Genomic DNA, 21311 nt, shown 5'->3' with positions numbered 1-21311 from the left:
CTTACAAAATTTTTATGGAAAAAATATTATAATTAATGTGAAAGGTGGATACTTCAGTATATTTGACAGTATGTGGGCTCCCTAAGGTCGATGAAAGCTCTCAGTGGGCCCAGATTTTAGCATGTTTCTCATCTCCAACCAACACGCCTCAAATGCTGAACCACAATTCTGGCAGACCAGCCAGAGAACAACCTATTCTTCTTCCTGTTGCAGCGGATGGGACACTTGATGAATCTAATCTGAGGGGGCCAGTCAGAGCCTCCAAGTGTGAAAAAGGTTGCACACAGTAGGCTTTGCCAAAGGCTTGGCAGGCTGCGGTCTGTTGGGAGGAGCAGATGCTCAGGGAGCCTACATCATCCTAGGAGATGCAACAGAGTAAACCCTGAGATCGCTGGTTCCACACCCAGCTGGCTCAAAGGCAAAACCAGGTCAAAATGGACACTGGCTATGAGGGGGAAGACAGAGGATGGAGTGTAGCCCATTTTGTTGCTGTTGTTAAAAAAAAAAAAGAAGAAGAAAGAAAGAAAGAAAAGAATGAAAGTGTCATGGGATCATTTTCTGTGACACGACCAGGTGTACAGAGGGGAGCCAGCTGGGGTTATACAAGGAGCATCATGGGAATAGGGAGGGACACTGAAGCCTTACTAGAGGCTGATGGAACCTCAGGAGCAAGGCTGCCAAGGAATGGGAAGTAATGGCCATCCTTACGACCCCAGCTGATGTTCCAGTTTAGAAGCTGATGGGAAGGAATCACTCAAGGGGGAGATGTTGAAAGTTCAAGAGAGCCTGAGGGAGGGTTATGCGTGAGCAGGGCCACCTCCGCCTCTGAGACCTTCCCAGAAGTCTGACCTGAAGGGGAGAAGAGACATGGGCTAGTGCATCCTCCAAGAAATTGGAAAACATGGCATCTGCTGGAAGCCCTGAGGGAAGACCCTGAGGCAACCTGAGGAGCTGGGAGTTTGAAAATGCTGCCATGAGGAATCAAATAGAAAGAGTGAGAAGCAAGGTGAGAGGCCCAGCTGAATCCCTGGCAGGAGTAATTCCTGCTGGTTCCTGCTCTCCTGTAGCTCTTCTGTGTGTCCCCTAAGCAAGAGACTGCCTTAATCTCTGACAAAGTTGGATATTTATATTTGAAGTCCCATTTTAAGCATCTGAGTGGGGGCACCTGGGTGGCTCAGTCAGTTGAGCGTCTGCCTTCAACTCAAGTCATGATCCTGGAATCCTGGGACAGGAGCCTGGGACAGGCTCCTTGCTCAGGGGAGAGTCTGCTTCTCCCTCTGCCCCTGCCCTACCCTTCCCCTCCTTGCTCTCTCTCTCTCTCTCTCAAATCCATAAAATCTTAAACACACACACATGCCTGAGTGGGTAAAACTTTAAAATAAGTATAGCTTTACATGAAAACGTTATTATAGCTTTATTACCTGAAAGACTGAAATACAAATGCATTTACAGTAAAGCATTTTAAAGGCTGTTCTCTTTATAGTAAAATCCTGTTTTCATACTCTGCATAGGAGGACAGAACTGCCAGGCACATGTATTACAATACTATATTGACTTATGAACAATATGTGGAAAAGACAACATGCAGAGCATACAAAGAGTGGTGCCCTTGGTACACAGGTCCCATCTTTTGCATTACTACAATCATTCAGAATATTCTGCATGTCCATTCTGCCTTACACATTTTGACTTTCATTTCAAAGTCCAGGCCTCAGGCTACTTTCCTGTCATTTTACCCGACACATACAGTGAAGTTGGGCAGGACAGAGAATCCCACTCCTAAAAATGTAATCAGAAGTAGGGACACCTGCATTCCCTTGAATAACCATCTGAGGCATGTGACTGTTGGCTTCGTTGCTCTTGTGGAATCAGTCCCTGTGCCCTCCTCCCATATTGTTCTGAATAGCAAAGGGGAAGCATCTCCAGACTTTTGCCAATGTGGACTGGGGCTGTTTGTGCTTCTGAGCAAACTCTTTCCCTGCCGACCCCAAGGTCTAGTAAAAGCTGCAGAGAGACAAGAACTGCTAATGATGTGTCATACTCAGTCCAGATACCTTTCCCCAAAAAGTGCCAAGACGCAGATAATGACACAGATGATAATTACAAATAGACCTTGTCACTAACACAAAACACATCAATGCGAAATTTCTTTTTAAATGCCCTACAAACACCACATATTTTAAACAGTCAACCAAATGACAAAGTCAACCGGTAGTTGTAAAGTTCGGCTGAGGACATCAAATGTCTAGCAGCTCACCTGCTCTCTCAGTGCCCCAGTGGCTTGGAGGTAGAACATTCTGCAGTGTCAACAGGTGGACAAGTGGTAGTAAAATACACACGGGAAAAGTTCGCCTTCACTTAAGCAACACAAAAAACGATGAAGTGTCTCTAGCTATAGCCAATAAATTGACAAAATTCAGTTTATACCAGTAAATGGTTGATCATCATTAACAAGAACAAAGGAGGCCCCAGATACCCCTGGTGATACTGCAAATCATTGTAGCCTTTTTTGGGGGGACAGAGTTGTGCAATATGTGACATTGTAGCCTTTTTTGGGGGGACAGAGTTGTGCAATATGTGACAGCAACTATAAAATTTGACCCAGCAATTCCACCTTTAGAAAGAACCCCTACGGAGTTAAGACAAAGGTGGGAAAAAAAAAAAATGCTATACAAAATCAACATTTACTGATGGTGTTCTCTATACAAAGAAGACATATAAAACAATCCTGTCAACTAAGGGGCCTTAGCAAACCATAATATGAAGGCACACCATGAAGTTCTGAGTGTTTATTCAAAACACTACCACGATAAACTATGTTCATGCATGAAATTTTAAACATGGAATAGTAAGGGACAGTGAAGCTAAAATACAGTAGAATCAATATATAACATATAAGGAGGTGAACATGTATATTAGAACACACAAATCATATAAGGGACTAAAAAATGATACAGATAACTCGTATTTAGAGATTTTGTTTGTTGATGGTGGTGTTGTTACAGTGGAGTCCAAAACAAATTTTAAATTTACAAAAAAAAAAAAAAAAAAGAATGCCTGAGGACAATGAGTAGGACCCACACAAGTGGGCAGAGGTAGCTCAGCTGGAATTTCCAAATCTCAATCCTACTGAGGTTTGGGGCCAGATATTTGTTGTGAGCATGGTTTGGTGCATTACAGGGTCACTACCAGCACTGCTGACTTCTACCCATTAAATACCAGCAGCACCCTCTGAAAACTACCTCCAGGCAGTGTCAAATGTTGGACAGAGTAACCTGTACCAAGAACCACTGGAGGGGCATCTGGTTGGCTCAGACTTTAAGCTGCTGCCTTTGGTCAGGTCATGATCCCAGGGTCCTGGGATTAAGCCCCACTTTGGGCTCCCTGCTCATCAGGGAGCCTGCTTCTCTCTCCCTCTGTCTGCCATTCCCCCTGCTTGTGTTCTCTCTCTCTCAAATAAATAAATAAAATCTTAAAAAAAAAAAAAAAAAACCAACAACAAAACATTGGAGTAAGTGATAACAAACAATCAACTCACCACCTGAGCTATGGGCAGTTGTGAGGGCTGGGGCCGGGAGCCAGTGTGTGCCCTTCCTACAGAAGCAGTCCCCACTCAGAAATCCAGAACTACCACAATGTGACTTTTTCTTTCTTTAGCAGCTAATTCAAAGTTAAAACACTTTATGGGCCAACGCTGTGCAGTCCGAGCCTTGTGTCTGTGGGCTGCCCAGAGTGAGCGAGCTTTGTCTGCACAGGGCCAGGTGGTGAACATTTTAGCCTTTGTGGGATAAATTCTTTCTCACAACTAGTTAGTTCTGTCTTTGTGGGAGGAAAGCTATCACAGACAATATAATAAAAATGGGCGTGGCTCTTTTCTAATTAAGCTTTGTTTATGGATACTGAAATTAGAATTCCATAGAGTTTTCACATGTCATTAAACATGAATCTTCCTTTGATTTTGTTATCCAGCCTTTAAAAAATATCAGCAGCATTTCTCGGTCAGGGGCCTTGGAAATAACAAGGCCCAGATGTAGCCTGAGGGTCAGTGTGTAGACAGCAGGCAGTAAGTAGGGCTGCGCCAAGAGAGGCTGCCAGAAACCCTCAGCCAGTGCCTGGCTTCCCCCACACAAGGGAGCAATAGCAGCGGGCACCTGGGACCCACACGGGATGCCTCTGGGTTCCCATTTCCCTCTCCCATCTCCTGCCTCTTTTCAAAACCCAGCCGCCTCTCCCACTTCCCCCATAGTGTTTGTCCTGGGTGCCTCCTGAGAAGCCACAATGAGAGTATCCCTCTCCCCCTTTTTTTTTCTCCAGCCACAGATTGGCTTTTGTGCCATTCTTTTCAAATTTTCTTGTATTATTAGAAGGGCCAGGAATAAGGCGCTGACATAGCTGTTTACATGATTCCTAGAGCCCCAGAAAACTTCATTGGGAATGTTACCCATTTTTAATGAACTTATTAAAACGCAACTTCTCCTGTTTGTGTTCTGTTTGCTGTAACTGAGAAAATGCAGACAGCTTTTTCAGGCCACAGAGGCAACCCAGGACACTGCAAGTGAAAACGGTTTGAGACCCAATCCCAGGAAAGAAAGGCCTCATAGCTGCTGGGCCTGTGCCCTGTGAATGTGCTCTGGAGGGCAGAGTGTGGCCCCCTGAAGGAGCTTCAGGGGTCCTGCTTCCCTTCCTGGCAGGAAACACTGACTCCTAGGACCTACCTTGGGCCATCTAGAAAGAACAGAGAGTCCTGGTTTCCTTAACCCTCAAGGCAGCAAAAGTCAGTGCGAAAATGTTAAAAGGAGTCCAGTGGGAAAGGAAGAATAAATGAAAGGAAAACAAAGAAGAAAAAATTGAATTTAAATAAAATTAAATTTTTAAAAAAGGAAGCATTAAAAAGATGAGAGGCTGCTGAGAGAGGTGGGAAAGCCAGGTTCACAGGCCCGCCTTCCTCCATCTCACAGCCTGGTCTTCCTCCATCTCTCGGGGCTCTCAGCCACCTCCCCCAATAGCTAGAGGAGTCAAAACCACACACTAGGATGTCATCTGCCATCAATGTGGTCACGATGCTGGGTCTCCGCAAATGAATCCTGACCATAGGACTCCCTTGACTGCCACAAGCTGTGTGTGTGGCCAATGCAAAGGCAAGAGGAGTCCTGGGGTCAGAGCAGCAAAATCACAGCAGCATGTTTCTACAGCCTACTCAGGTTTTGCTGGGAAGAAGCCTTAGAAGGTCATGCTCAGGAAGCATTCCCTGGCTCTGAGGCCACGTGAGGCGCCAGGGTCTCTACCTAAAAGCAGGGCAATGTTCAGTGCCTTCTTACTTTCAGGCTTGGGGGCAAGACAAAATGGCAGCAGAGGCCTCTGGGATTGTTTCCAGGGCTGTGCAATGTGAAGATTGGGGTGGACCTTCTGGCCCAGCCCAGAGTCTGCTCACCAGTGCCCTGCTGAGACACCCCACACACACATTCCCTGATTTCCCAGCAGCCAGTGTGCTGTGAACCAGGGGCAAGAATTGTGGGTGGAGGTCTTGCTGAGATTTATGAGGGTAAGAAGGAGTCTTGGGTAGGCACAGCATCAGGAAGGCCACTCTACCTCCCCTGCCTCTGTACAGAGGGAAAAACAAAATCTCGAAAGTGAGATTTCAGCGCTGCCTTGGAGGTGGAGCCCAGAACCCAAGGTATAGAGGTATAGGGAGAGACTCTCACCTCCTACCAGACCCCAGTCTGCTGGCAGTGGGGAGAGTCTACTGGAACCCTGAGGAAGTAACTCCAGCAACAGCTGTGACAATGATCTAATTCCTACAGAAGGCCAATTATATCCACCTTGGGGGCCCTGCTGTCCCTTCAAGTAATGTCACAGACCCCAGTGTGAAACTGAAAAAAAAAAATAATAATAATAAATTGCTTTTCCTAGGCAGGGTACAGACATATGACCACCCCTCCTTCTCAGGCAAGTTACACGTCTGGGTCAATGAAGGTCAACAGGCCCCTCAGGGGGATGTGAGAGTTTCTCTAACACAAGCAAGTTGGGAGAGACACCCAGGAAAGCTCTTCTGGCCAAGTCATGATATATGCTCTCTGCAGGATTCACCCACACTGAGACCCAGAGGGATTCAAGCCACAGCAACAATTAAACTTCTCTTTTGGCTTCATCTTGAGGTTTTTCGCATGTGACAAATTCTCTGGTTGTCACCGAATTTTTCAAGTATGGATTTGGTTCTCCTTCCTCGCAGAGATTCTCTGGCCCTAAACTCTGAACAGAAGAGAGAAGTTGTTCTTTGGTTTCTAAGCTGGTCTCCTCTGGTATTCTAGAACGCAGCTGTTGGGGTTTTCTCTGTGGAATCTCAGTTGATGTGGGAGGACGATAAGGCCAATATGGAAAAGTCACATACTTATTTTTCTCCTCTCTCAAAATGCTTTCCTGATCCTTTCCAATTTCCTCTGTGGAAACCTCTTCCAAAAAATTCTCAAAGTTCACCACCAACTTGTCAATAAAATCACTGGAGGCCGAGTATGATTTTAGAACCCTGTCTCCTTCCGTGTTCACAGGATCATCAAACTCCTTCAGGTTTAGCTTATCCTGAAAAAGAGAAAGGGACACCCCCAATGATCATTTAAGAGCTACACATGAGGCAGTCAAGAGCTCATTAGGCTTAGGATAACCAATGTCTCACCTCTTGACCAGCCCCCCACATTCCTTCCAGAGACCAGAAGTGATGGCCAATCTCTTCCACAAGCCCTTCCAGAGAAGCCTGGCAAGACTGACCCATTTCCTGAGAAATGGCACATGGTATTCAAACAACTTTTTTTCTTCTTGAGAGCTCAAGGCTATTTTCCACATAATCATAAGCTCACTAAACCCCAATTGAGATGGAAGCATCCAAATTAGAACTCTTACATAAGATGAAAACCCACAATCATCAGACAATACTGCCTATAAATTCATTTACTCTCTTGACAACTTTTAGTAAGTAGCAAAGTATATAGGGTAACACACAGCTGATAAAGGAGAGAAGAAAACAGAAATAACACAAATAACAAAAATTAAAATAAATAAATAAAGATGTCTACACTAAAAAAGTCTTCCGAGCTGAAACAAGCAAGAGCTAGTACTAAAAATCCCTGCATCAAGAAGTATTAGAAATAGTCTTTCAATAGTAAAAATTTAAAGGTTATATTTGATAGGGCTTGTTTTTACTTAACTAAAAGAAATTATATCTTAAAAATTGCAAAACAGTTTTTAATTTAAACTTATGAAAAGGAAGTTTTCTACTTAGGGATAAGTCACTAAAAAACCCTATTCCCAGTTCAAGTCTGACTGTAACTTCCCTAATCTGAGAAAAACAACCCGAGGCAGCCGTGTCAGCCTGTGGACAGCTATGTATATCAACATCCCCTCAAGGTCTCCAGTGGCCTCTAGACTAACTTGTTCTTGGCAGCTTTTTAATGGCCCTGAATCTTATAGCCAGGCTCTCTCTTGCTCCCTAATTAGATAGTCAGGTCCTTGAGGATGGGGCCAGTGTCCTTAGGTGGCATCCATTATAGGACCAGTTCCATGTCCAGCACACACTGGGTCCTCTGAGCAGAGTGAAGTCCTTTCCACTGATCCAAGAGGATGAAGGCCAAAGTTGTTCTAGAAAGGCTCATTCCACCTGTCATGCCAGCCATACCTCGGGACTTTTTAACCTGAATTTCTATTGATGTGAAGCCTGTACAAATCTCAGTGCAGGACTCCTCCCCATCTCCATCACCCTTCCTTGTCTTCTGCAACCAACCTACTCAATGATTTCTCTAACAAAAGCACAAGTATTTACCTTGAAATCATCTCCACGCCATGTGGCTATGCTGCTTTCAGCAGGGTTGGGGACATCAGGCCAACATAAGTGCTTCAATTTGCTAATAAGAGATATGATTTTAAAACGGGAATTAAGTTTGAGAAGTATATGTTACTTACACTGCATGGGTCTGCCAGAAGGGTGCAGCTTTGCTACATAGAATTGTATGGCTCCCTATTACATAAGGACAAGCTGTCGACTTCCTGACAGAAACTGGGAACACATAGTTTGGGGAGTGAAATTATAAGTCATCAATGGGTTGTGATGGAAAGACACCTTTCTTACCCTCTCCTGCCTCTGCATCTCCACCCCTGGTCCTGATGCTAGAAACCACACCATGACAGAACCATGTTTTTGAGATTTGTCCTCTAGGAAGCATAACCCTCTAAGCCTGTACAACATCTACATTTTAGTGCAGTGATTCTCAAAGCGTGGTCCTAACCAGCCGCAGCCGCCTCACAAGGGAGCCTGATAGATAAGCAAAATGTACAAGGGTTTGCCTGGTGACTTGGTTTCTACCTATGGTTTGGAAATGAGGCTGACATTCACTTAACTATAACTAAGCCTAGATGCTTGGCAGAGAAGGTCCTCATCTGTGCAGTTTGGGAGAGAGAGATCTATGGGGGAGGGAGCCCTTGACCAACAGGGTAGCATGAGATTCTCTGGGGAGAGAAAGCAGAGGACCCTGAAGACAAGCTTCCTTTCCCACAGTGACCAGAGCACATGGGACAAACATCTCTGTGGCCAGCCCTCCAACACTGCACTACCAGCAAGGAACAAGTCTATGCTGGGCATACTACTGGCCAATGCTCTAATCCCATGGGTAAGTTCTCTCTCTACTTGGGAGATCACTGAGAGGAAGGACCTTCTCCCTGACTTTAGAGTCAGATGCCAAATACAGAAGATAACAGCATGTAGGGCAGCTGGCAATCCCCTGGCATAAGCCTGGTACATGGGGCTGTGGGGAATAGAAGTCCTCGTTTGGTCAGAATTCTGATGAGCAGGGTATGGCAGATAAATGAACTCAGTAAATATGTACCGAATTGATAAATGAATCAACATCCCCTTAATAACACAGTGCCCTTTCCACACATGATGCCTTCCACCCCTTTAGTCCCTGATTTTGAGGGTACATGCTGTTGCCTATAAACTCACTTGGGTTTTTTGAGACCATATGCCACTGTCAGCATGATGAGAATGAGAAGGCCGCTTCCAACCAAAGAAGTTATAAAGAAAATCTCAGGGACACCTTTGGGAATAGGAGAACAAAAGTCAGTAAAAGGATGAGCTCCTCACTTTGATGACAAAAATTAAAGATTAATTTTTTCTTCCAGGAGTTTCAGCAACATGTTCTTTATGATTTTTCTTTCAATTCAATTAAAATTTATTCATAAAAAGAAAAGTGATATTTGTGGCTCCTCATCCAGTTCTTTTCTGCCTGAATAACAGTGACAAACACTATGTTCACCAGGCTCATTCTCCACCTTCATTCCTTAGCACATATTTAGTGAGTGCTTACCACTTTCCAAGCACTATCCTGGGTAATAAAAAGTAAGGAATATATACACGATCCCTACTCGCATGGAGCCTACATTCTGGTAGAAGGATTCAGACAATAAAAAAAGAAGATTATTACAGATATAACAGGATGATAGAGTATATTTAGTATATAAGATGGGAAGATAGTAACTTTACACATCGGCAAAGGAAGACTTCTCTGAAAGGAGAAATCTGAGCCAATGTTAATAATGAGAAGGGGTAGGAGTCAAGATGGCAGAAAAGTAGCAGGCTGAGACTAATTCAGGTAGCAGGAGATCAGCTAGATAGCTTACCTAAAGATCGCAAATACCTACAAATCCAATGGAAGATCGAAGAGAAGAACAACAGCAATTCTAGAAACAGAAAATCAACCACTTTCTGAAAGCATACTTTCCTGGGGTTGTTGCCACTCTTTTAGTATTTTACTTGCTCCTTCATATACTCTTATCTGGACAAAATGACAAGGTGGAAAAATTCATCACAAAAAAAAAGAACAAGAGGCAGTACCGAAGGCTAGGGACCTAATCAATACAGACATTGATAATATATCAGGTATAGAGTTCAGAATGACGATTCTCAAGATTCTAGCTGGGCTTGAAAAAGGCATGGAAGATATTAGAGAAACCCTCTCAGGAGATATAAAAGCCCTTTCTTGAGAAATAAAAGAACTAAAATATGACCAAGTTGAAATTTTAAAAAAAGCTATTAATGAGGTGCAATAAAAAATGGAGGCTCTCACTTCTAGGATAAATGAGGCAGAAGAAAGAATGAGCGATACAGAAGACCAAATGGCAGAGAATAAAGAAGCTTAGCAAAAGTGGGACAAACAGCTACTGGACCACGAGGGGAGAATTCGAGAGATAAGTGACACCATAAGACGAAACAACAGAATAATTGGGATTCCAGAAGAAGAAGAAAGAGAGAGGGGAGCAGAAGGTATATTGGAGAGAATTATTGGAGAGAATTTCCCCAATATGGCAAAGGGAACAAGCATCAAAATCCAGGAGGCACAGAAAACCCCCCTCAAAATCAGTAAGAATAGGCCCACACCCCATCACCTAATAGTAAAATTTACAAGTCTTAGTGACAAAGAGAAAATCCTGAAAGCAGCCCAGGAAAAGCAGTGTGTAACATACAATGGTAAAAATATTAGATTGGCAGCAGACTTATCCACAGAGACCTGGCAGGCCAGAAAGAGCTGGCATGATATATTCAGAGCACTAAGCAAGAAAAACATGCAGCCAAGAATACTATATCCAGCTAGGCTGTCATTGAAAATAGAGGAGAGATTAAAAGCTTCCAGGACTGAGTATTCTCTCAAAAACTGAGAGAATTTGCAAACACCAAACCAGCTCTATGGGAAATATTGAAAGGGGTCCTCTAAGCAAAGAGAGAGCCTAAAAGTAGTAGATCAGAAAGGAACAGAGACAATATACAGTAACAGTCACCTTACAGGCAATACAATGGCACTAAATTCATATCTCTCAATAGATACCCTGAATGTTAATGGGCTAAATGCCCCAATCAAAAGACACAGGGTATCAGAGTGGATAAAAAAACAAAACCCATCTATATGTTGCCTACAAGAAACTCATTTTAAACCCAAAGACACTTCCAGATTTAAAGTGAGGGGGTGGAAAAGAATTTACCATGCTAATGGACATCAGAAGAAAGCAGGAGTGGCAATCCTTATATCAGATCAATTAGATTTTAAGCCAAAGACTATAATAAGAGATGAGGAAGGACACTATATCATACTCAAAGGATCTGCCCAACAAGAAGATCTAACAATTTTAAATATCTATGCCCCTAATGTGGGAACAGCCAACTATATAAACTAATTAATAACAAAATCAAAAAAACACATCAACAGTAATACAATAATAGTAGGGGACTTTAACACTCCCCTCACTGAAATGGACAGATCATCCAAGCAAAAGATCAACAAAGAAATAAAGGCCTTAAATGACACACTGGACCAGATGGACATCACAGATATATTCAGAACATTTCATCCCAAAGGAACAAAATACACATTCTTCTCTAGTGCACATGGAACATTCTCCAGAATAGATCACATCCTCGGTCCTAAATCAGGACTCAACCAGTATCAAAAGATTGGGATCATTCCCTGCATATTTTTAGACCACAGTGCTCTGAAGCTAGAACTCAATCACAAGAGGAAATTTGGAAAGAACCCAAATACATGGAGACTAAACAGCATCCTTCTAAAGAATGAATGGGTCAACCAGGAAATTAAAGAATTGAAAAAATTCATGGAAACAAATGATAATGAAAACATAAAAGTTCAAAATCTGTGGGACACAACAAAGGCAGTCTGGAGAGGAAAATATATAGCAGTACAAGCCTTTCTCAAGAAACAAGAAAGGTCTCAGGTACACAACTTAACCCTACACCTAAAGGAGCTAGAGAAAGAACAAGAAAGAAACCCTAAACCCAGCAGGAGAAGAGAAATCATAAAGATCAGAGCAGAAATCAATGAAATAGAAACCCAAAAAACAATAGAACAAATCAACGAAACTAGGAGCTGGTTCTTTGAAAGAATTAATAAGATTGATAAACCCCTGGCCAGACTTATCAAAAAGAAAAGAGAAAAGACCCAAATAAAATCATGAATGAAAGAGGAGAGATCACAACTAACACCAAAGAAATACAGACAATTATAAGAACATACTATAAGCAACTCTACACCAACAAATTTGACAATCTGGAAGAAATGGATGCATTCCTAGAGACATATAAACTACCACAACTGAACCAGGAAGAAACAGAAAGCCTGAACAGACCCACAACCCATAAGGAGGTTGAAACAGTCATCAAAAATCTCCAAACAAACAAAAGCCCAAGGCCAGACGGCTTCCCGGGGGAATTCTACCAAACATTTAAAGAAGAACTAATTCCTATTCTCCTGAAACTGTTCCAAAAAATAGAAATGGAAGGAAAACTTCCAAACTCATTTTATGAGGCCAGCATCACCTTGATCCCAAAACCAGACAAGGATCCCATCAAAAAAGAGAACTACAAACCAATATCCTTGATGAACACAGATGCGAAAATTCTCACCAAAATACCAGCCAATAGGATCCAACAGTACATTAAAAGGATTATTTACCACGACCAAGTGGGATTTATTCCAGGGCTGCAAGGTTGGTTCAACATCCGCAAATCAATCAATGTGATACAACACATTAATAAAAGAAAGAACAAGAACCATATGATACTCTCAATAGATGCTGAAAAAGCATTTGACAAAGTACAGCATCCCTTCCTGACCAAAACTCTTCAAAGTGTAGGGATGGAGCACACATACCTCAATATTATCAAAGCCATCTATCAAAACCCACCACAAATATCACTCTCAATGGAGAAAAACTGAAAGCTTTTCCGCTAAGGTCAGGAACACAGCAGGGATGTCCATTATCACCACTGCTATTCAACATAGTCTAGAAGTCCTAGCCTCAGCAATCAGACAACAAAAGGAAATTAAAGGCATCCAAATTGGCAAAGAAGAAGTCAAACTATCACTCTTTGCAGATGATATGATACTATATGTGGAAAACCCAAAACACTCCACTCCAAAACTGCTAGAACTGTACAGGAATTCAGTAAAGTGTCAGGATATAAAATCAATGCACAGAAATCAGTTTATTTCTCTACACCAACAACAAGACAGAAGAAAGAGAAATTAAGGCGTCAATCCCATTTACAATTGCACCCAAAACCATAAGATAACTAGGAATAAACCTAGCCAAAGAGGCAAAGAATCTAAACTCAGAAAACTATAAAGTACTCATGAAAGAAATTGAGGAAGACACAAAGAAATGGAAAATGTTCCATGCTCCTGGATTGGAAGAATAAATATTGTGAAAATGTCTTTGCTACCTAAAGCAATCTACACATTTAATGCAATTCTATCAAAGTACTATCCATCTTTTTCAATGAAATGGGACAAATAATCCTAAAATTTATATGGAACCAGAAAAGACCTCGAATAGCCAAAGGAATATTGAAAAAGAAAGCCAAAGTTGGTGGCATCCCAATTCCGGACTTCAAACTCTATTACAAAGCTGTCATCATCAAGACAGCATGGTACTGGCACAAAAACAGACACGTAGATCAATAGAACAGAATAGAGAGCCCAGAAATAGACCCTCAACTCTATGGTCAACTAATCTTTGACAAAGCAGGAAAGAATGTCCAATGGAAAAAAGAGAGCCTCTTCAATAAATGGTGTTGGGAAAATTGGACAGCCACATGCGGAAAAATGAAATTGGACCATTTCCTTACACCACACACGAAAATAGACTCAAAATGGATGAAGGACCTCAATGTGAGAAAAGAATCCATCAAAATCCTTGAGGAGAACACAGGCAGCAACCTCTTCCACCTCAGCCGCAGCAACATCTTCCCAGGAACATCGCCAAAGGCAAGGGAAGCAAGGTCAAAATGAACTATTGGGACTTCATCGAGAACAAAAGCTTTTGCACAACAAAGGAAACAGTCAACAAAACCAAAAGACAATCCAGGGAATGGGAGAAGATATTTGCAAACGACATATCAGATAAAGGGCTAGTGTCCAAAATCCATAAATAACTTATCAAACTTAACACCCAAAGAACGAATAATCCAATCAAGAAATGGGCAGTGGCCATGAACAGACATTTCTGCAAAGAAGACATCCAGATGGCCCACAGACACATGAAAAAATGCTCCACATCACTCAGCATCAGGGAAATACAGATCAAAACCACAATGAGATACCACCTCACATCAGTCAGAATGGCTAAAATTAACAAGGCAGGAAATGACAGATGCTGGTGAGGATGCGGAGAAAGGGGAACCCTCCTACACTGTTGGTGGGAATGCAAGCTGGTGCAACCGCTCTGGAAAACAGCATGGAGGTTCCTCAAAAAGTTGAAAATAGAGCTACCCTATGACCCAGCAATTGCACTACTGGATATTTACCCTAAAGATACAAATGCAGTGATCCAAAAGGGCACGTACACCTGAATGTTTATAGCAGCAATGTCCACAATAGCCAAACAATGGAAAGCACCTAGATTTCCATCAACAGATGAGTGGATAAAGAAGATGTGGTATATATACACAATGGGATACCATGCAGCCATCAAAAGAAATGAAACCTTGCCATTTGCGACAATGTGGATGGAACTAGAGGGTATCATGCTTAGCGAAATAAATCAGTCGGAAAAAGACAACTATCATATGATTTCCCTGATATAAGGAAGTGGAGATGCAACATGGGGGGTTAAGGGGGTAGGAGAAGAATAAATGAAACAAGATGGGATTGGGAGGGAGACAAACCATAAGTGACTCTTTTTTTTTTTAATTTTTAATTTTTTATAAACATGTATTTTTATCCCCAGGGGTACAGGTCTGTGAATCACCAGGTTTACACACTTCACAGCACTCACCAAAGCACATACCATAAGTGACTCTTAATCTCACAAAACAAACTGAGGGTTGCTGGGGGGAGGGGGTTGGGAGAAGGGGGGTGGGGTTATGGACATTGGGGAGGGTATGTGTGCTATGGTGAGTGCTGTGAAGTGTGTAAACCTGGTGATTCACAGATTTGTACCCCTGGGGATAAAAATATATGTTTATAAAAAATAAAAAATTAAATAAAAATAACGAGAAGAAACACTCATGCAAAAACAAGGAGAAAGCATTCCTGGCATAAGGAACAGCAGAGGCAAAAGCAGGAAGAAGTTAGAGAGCATAGATAGAAACAGAACGCGGTAGGAGAGGAGGTCAGTAAACCCCAGCTCAGGAAGGATACTGAAAGCTGTGGGTAGGAATTTGCATTTTATTTAACATACAGCAGAAGCAACTGGTGGGTTTCAAGCAGGGAGCTAGGGTTTTAAACTCTGAATGCCGTGTGGAGAATAGACTGCAGAGGAACGAAGACAGAAGCAGGGAGATCTGTAATCTGCAAACAAGTGTAAGAAACACCAAGGCTCCAAGGCAGGCTCTTGCCTTAAATTTGACCCATGGAGAAAATTCTAGCAGATGATGCAATCTATGCCTAGTGCTGCAAAAATACTATATGATTTTTAAAGATTCTACAGAACAATATCAAAAAGAACTCCAAAAAAGGCAGTGTTAGCCCATAAAAACAGAACATGTTTTCTATGTGGAAACACATACTGTATTTACATTTTCCAGAACCATAAAGATAGTTTTATACTTTTGAAAATGTGATAAGCAAGAGGCTTTCAAGAATACTTAAACCAGGGGGGTCTGGGTGGCTCAATGTGTTGGGTGTCTTGATTTCAGATCCAGTCCCATGGTCATGAGGTTGAACCCTGCATTGCGCTCCACTCTAAGCCTGGAGCCTGCTTAAGATTCTCTCTCTCTTTCTGCTCCTCCCCACCCTCTGCTCATATGCTCTCTCTCTCTCTCTCTCTAAAAAAAAAGTGAGAGAGAGAGAAGGAGAGAGAACTTATACCAGACTCTGTTTACCTTTTACTGAAAAAACTGGCAATGTCTCTTCACTTTTAATATAAATAATTCTTAAAACAGTTCTAGTATATCCTTAAAATCAAATCTCTGCTCCTCAAGGACTTGAGAAAATTAACATATTTCTGTTTCTCACATTCTCCTTCTTTCTTTCTTCATTTCTCCTCTCATTCTAGCTTCCTTTCCTCTTGAATATTTCCCATAACCATCATCAACACTACATTTTGTTACTAAATTTTTCTTGCTATTTTTTAATGTAAAAACTGGTAAGTAGAACATATTATGTACATTTTTGCTCAAAAATCTCCACAAATGATGGAAGTTAAGTTCCTTCCTGTGGACAATGGTGCTAGTTAAACCAAGGTTTTCTCTCCAAGGCCCCACTCTGTAGCAACCTCTGGAACACAGATACTGGTGACTATGAACCTGTGGCAGCTTTGGAGCAGAGGTTGGTATGTACTGAAATGAAGTTGGAATTAACTTGAACCCTTCTCCTCAAGATGACATGGGACTACCCATGATGAAGGAAAAAAATGACCAGTCTTTTCAAATTCATTTCTCAATATGTCTGCTCTCTCTACTTCTCTCCTCAACCATAAGCCTTCCAGGAAAGTTAATGAGCCAGAGGGCAGATGGTTCTTCTTACTTAAGTACTTCCCTTTCATTAGGCTTCCCCCTGCCTTTAGCAAACATCATCTCCAACCGCCATAAGGGAAATGCCAAGGAGACTTACGCAAGGCATAAAGGAAATACTCACTAATTGATAATGTCTTGAAGTTTATCTTGGTGCCATTGGTTCCCCCAGCACTTGTGCTGGCCATGACCTGAAGAGTATAAGAGGTCTTTCGTGTCAGGGACTCCAGGCCATACTGCAGGATATTGGGGTTGACTGTCTTGGCTAAAGGAAAAATATAGAAGTCAAACACAACAGCCAAGCCCAAGTAAAAACTGTGCCTTAGGAAGAGTGAAATAAGAGCACTGGGACCTGTACCTCCAAGTCATCCAATCAAATACCCCAATCTATCCATGTTCTGCTTAAAATTATAGAAAGATATAGCAAAGACATAAACATAAAAGCTAACACTATAAATCTCTTTGAAGACAACATAGGGTAAATAGTGGCTTTGAATTTGGCAGTACATATGATACTTAATACATAAGTAACAAAAGAAAATAGATTAATCTGGACTTCACCAAAATTAAAAACTTTTGTGTATCAAAAGATATTATCAAGAGAGTGAAAAGACAATCCATAAAATGGAAAAAAATGTTTGCAAATCATATATTTTATAAGAAACTTCTAACATAATCTTATGACTCAAAAACTGAAAGACTAACAACCCAATTTAAAAATGGGCAAAGTGGGGCATCTGGGTGGCTCAGTGGGTTAAAGCCTCTGCCTTTGGCTCAGGTCATGATCCCAGGGTCCTGGGATGGAGCTCCACATTGGGCTCTCTGCTTAGCAGGAAGCCTCTTACTCTTCTCTCTCTGCCTGCCTCTCTGCCTATTTGTGATCTCTGTCTGTCAAATAAATAAATAAAATAAAAATGGGCAAAGAAATTGAACAGACTTTCTCAAATAAGATATACAAATGGCCGATAAGCACATGCAAAGATGTTCTACATCATTAATTATTAAGGAAATACAAAATGAATTGAGAAACCATTTCATACCCCCCATGATAGTAACAATAATATAAGTGTTGGTAAGAATATGGAGAAATTGTAACTCTCATCCATTGCTAGTGGGCATGTAATATGGGGCAGCCACTATGGAAAACAGCTGGGTGGTTTCTCAAAAAATTAAACCAGAATTATCATATGGGTCAGCAATTCCACTCTGAGGTATGTGCCCCAAAGAATTAAAAGTAAATACTCAAAGAGTATTTGCCTACAGTATTAATTACAGTAGCCAAAAAGTGGAAACAACCCAAATGCCCATCAACTGGTGAATGGATAAACAAAATGCAGACTATCCATAGATTAGAATATTCTTCAGCTATAAAAAGGAATGAGATATTATTACAACCTAAAAGATGGATAAACTTTGAAAACACAATGCTAAGTAAGAGAAGCCAGATTCAAAAAGCCTCATATTGTATGATCCCATTTATATGAGATAGCCAGAATATGTAAATCCAAAAGACAGAAAGCAATTTTGAGGTTTCCAGGGACTGTGGGAAAAAGACAATGAGAAGAGACTGATTAATGGGTATAGGGTTTCTATTTGGGATAGAAACAGATAGAGATGATGGTGGCACAACATTATTGATATACTCAGTGCCACTAACTGGTACACTTTCAAATGTTTTGAGTGATAAATTTTATGCTTTATGTATTTTACTATAACAAAAAAAAAAGTTAGCCTAAATAGGAATCCAAGCCTAGCCCAGAATTGAGGATGTCAGTAGATATTGTGGATTCAAGCAAAAGTATGACTTGACAGTGGGCAAAAGGAATCAGGGTAGAGGGTGCTGCACTGAGGTAGGTCTCACCACTCTACTCTTTAATGCAGAGTATTAAAGAGTCTGCATTAATGATTGGGAAGCTCCCAGAAGGCCAGCTTGTTCACAGCCTGACCACAAACACTCCTTTTGATTCTTAGGTACTGTCATTTCACTCTCATTTGACTCCAAAAAACTCAAGAGGTAGGTGTTCTTGGCCTCATTATCAGAGAGGTTGTCAAAGAGGCTAAGTGATTCATGTGAGATTACAGGGCACCAACCCCTACAGCAGGTGTACCCACAGCAACTCTTTGGGGTTCGGGGGCTTTCCAGCTCGGCTACAAGCACACTTACAGAACTCCTTTCCATCTTCGGTTTGGTAATATATGGTGTAGTTGCTGATGAAGCCATTTCTCTGACTCTTGGGAATCTCTTTCCACATGATTGTGACTGTCTTCACACCAATGTTGTCTGCCTCAGTCACAGGACCCACTGACGGAACTTTACAGGCCAGGGAGAAAAACAATAAGCACTGAATCACAGCTGGGAAGATCCTTTTCCCCAGAGCTGTGGGTGGTACTCAAGGCAAATCGGGGCCAGAGATGGGAGGCCGGAGCAGAGTAGGGAAAAGATGGAATTATCCATCTTGAACAGAAGGAAAACACTGTTAAAGGCCTGCAAAAAAAGTACTTTCTGACAGAGCCCCCACTCTCATTTTGCATTCAGCTTTCATTCGTATCAATAATAGCTAGTATCAAATACAGCTGCAGGACAGGCACCCGGGGTTAGTTTTGAGTGACAGGAAAGATTTTCTAATGTTGAATCTGGATAAGGTTAACCTCCAAAAGATAAAGAATAAAGTCTGGGCAGTTCATCAGTACAACCCATGAGTTGTACCGTACAATAGCAACACAAAAATAATTTTTTGCACCTCCAATTTAGGATTAACTCTGTAAGGTCCCTAACTTGGTCTATGTTATTTTTGCTTACAAGCCTATTGGCCCTAAGTTCCTTTGTGAGGTTGGACAAATTATTTTACCTCTCTGAGCCTTGATTTTCCATTTGTAGAATGAGGGGCTTGGACTTGAGGATCTCTAACTTCTATCCCAGCTTTGAAATCCAATAAACCTACAACCTGACCGCAACTGTGTCAAGCGTATGAAGCTTCCAAGCTGAAGGTGCAGCACAGCTAAGCGCTAAGACAACTGTGAATGGGCTAAAGACATTCACAGCCTCGTGTGGTTGTTGGACAGGCCCCAGGGTTTCCTTGCCCCATGGGGCCTTTGCATACATACTGCCTTCTTGAGCATAAGCCTGAATGGAATATGGCTGGCCCACTCGGTCTCCCAACACTGGATAAACAGAGATGTTATAGCACTGGAAGGGTTTTAATTCATCTGTAAAGAAGAGGGAGAGAGACAGAAAATAAGCCTTATGCTCAGAGGCTGGCAAAGGAGAATCATTAGATCGAGTTACATCTACGTCTTAGAGGACATATGTAAGTATGGACATATACTCTAATGTAAGAACATTTCTCTACTGTTTCCACATCTGGAAAACAAGGAGGTTAGGATGGATCATCTCCACTGTCCAATTCTAACCTTTTAAAATTAACTATTAGAACTAAGTCTACACCACTCTAATGAAATGACAGAGCCAACCAGGAAGGGAAAAGTAAGAGATCCAGTCCTTCCTCTATCATGGATTTTGTTACATGATTTGGAAGCACTACAGAATAAAACTTAATCCTTCTCTCAATACCATATCATCCTGAGAACTCAGATTCCATGAATTCTAGCTCCTCTACCATGAATCCCTGCATGAGTATAATCCTTTATATGGTGCCATTAAGTATTAAATGGTTAGACTGGCAGGATTGGGAGGGTAAAGCCTCATTCATCTGTCTTTCAAGGAGCAGGGACTTTCTTTAAAAGAAGTCTATTCCTTATATCACTTACTTGGAGAGGGGACCTAGATCTTAAACAGGGAACCAGAACTAAAAGGGTAGCCTGGGCAAGACTAGTGGGAGAAAAACCCTAGCATTACCCACATGATCAAAGATATCCAGGAAGGGCTCTCTGATGGTGAGGTCAATATGGTGATTTCCACCTGTAAATAGACCATATACCAAGTCTGATATCCATATATTCCTGGCCCAGCCTAAGTGGGAACCACCAAGAAATATGGCACTTCACTGGGCCTGCACTTGCTTTGTCCAAAGGACAACCAAAGATGTCCAAAACTGCATCTACAGCTTTAGAGTCAAAGTTAAAGATCTTAAAACTAGTGGAAATGAAACTGAATCTTATATAGAAGGAACTTGTGGGGTCCACAATGGATACCTTTCTGGATTGTCCAGTTCCTGGCCTGAGACACAGATTCCCAGGAAAAAGTGGAGGGCTCTGAGTCCAAATCGGGGAACCATTCAACCATCCATGTGTCCACATCTGGAGCAGAGCTTTGCCACTCCACTATCAGCTGGTCCTGAGTGAGGCAGGCCTGCATGGCCTCAATGCACTGAAATGCTAAGAGAGGAGGGGAAAAAAAAAGAGAGAAAGCTGCCCAACTCATTCTCCAAATGCACCAACCACACTAGCTTCATCCACTGCCCAAACTGTAAAGAAAATCAAAATTCAAGATCTCTACTGAGGCCTCCTCTTAATGGTGCTGTTTCCATCTTTTTTATTGTACCACTTTTCCTTGCCTCCTACGTTTGTTGATTAAGTATCTTCTTAATTTTTCCTTATGTCTCCAAAATTTACCTATTTCCAAGAAAGAATCTCATTTGAAAGTTGCTGAGTCACAAGACTTACCTTCCATAGGTGCCTGTGCAAGTAAAAGGAAGCAAGTTTAGACAAAGAATGAATCTCTAAAAGCAGAATTCCAGGTACCAGTAATTCTATGGCTGGGAGCTGGGAGATCACGCCCCTAAAGGCATACCTGGGAGGTGACTTCAAATTTCAACTATCTAGGCTGGTCCCACACAACCTGGCTATA

The 21311-nt window shown here is 41.8% G+C and overlaps 1 protein-coding gene across 1 annotated transcript in view; it reads right to left on the bottom strand.

Annotated features, from left to right (window-relative positions):
• Positions 1–5925: 5925 nt before the first annotated feature.
• IL31RA (interleukin 31 receptor A) overlaps positions 5926–21311 on the bottom strand; it is a 54313-nt gene continuing 38927 nt past the window's right edge. Inside the window, exons 9-15 of the mRNA XM_059173359.1 lie at positions 20657–20839; positions 19610–19711; positions 18669–18815; positions 16629–16769; positions 8987–9080; positions 7811–7892; positions 5926–6576 (exon numbers count right to left, since the gene is read on the bottom strand). Coding sequence (XP_059029342.1) covers positions 6127–6576; positions 7811–7892; positions 8987–9080; positions 16629–16769; positions 18669–18815; positions 19610–19711; positions 20657–20839 — 1199 coding nt within the window. The 3' untranslated portion in view covers positions 5926–6126. The remainder of the gene's footprint in view (positions 6577–7810; positions 7893–8986; positions 9081–16628; positions 16770–18668; positions 18816–19609; positions 19712–20656; positions 20840–21311) is intronic.

This window comes from Mustela lutreola, chromosome 5 (assembly GCF_030435805.1).
Source record: "Mustela lutreola isolate mMusLut2 chromosome 5, mMusLut2.pri, whole genome shotgun sequence".
NCBI lineage: Eukaryota > Metazoa > Chordata > Mammalia > Carnivora > Mustelidae > Mustela > Mustela lutreola.
This window is presented reverse-complemented; position numbering and strand designations above follow the sequence as displayed.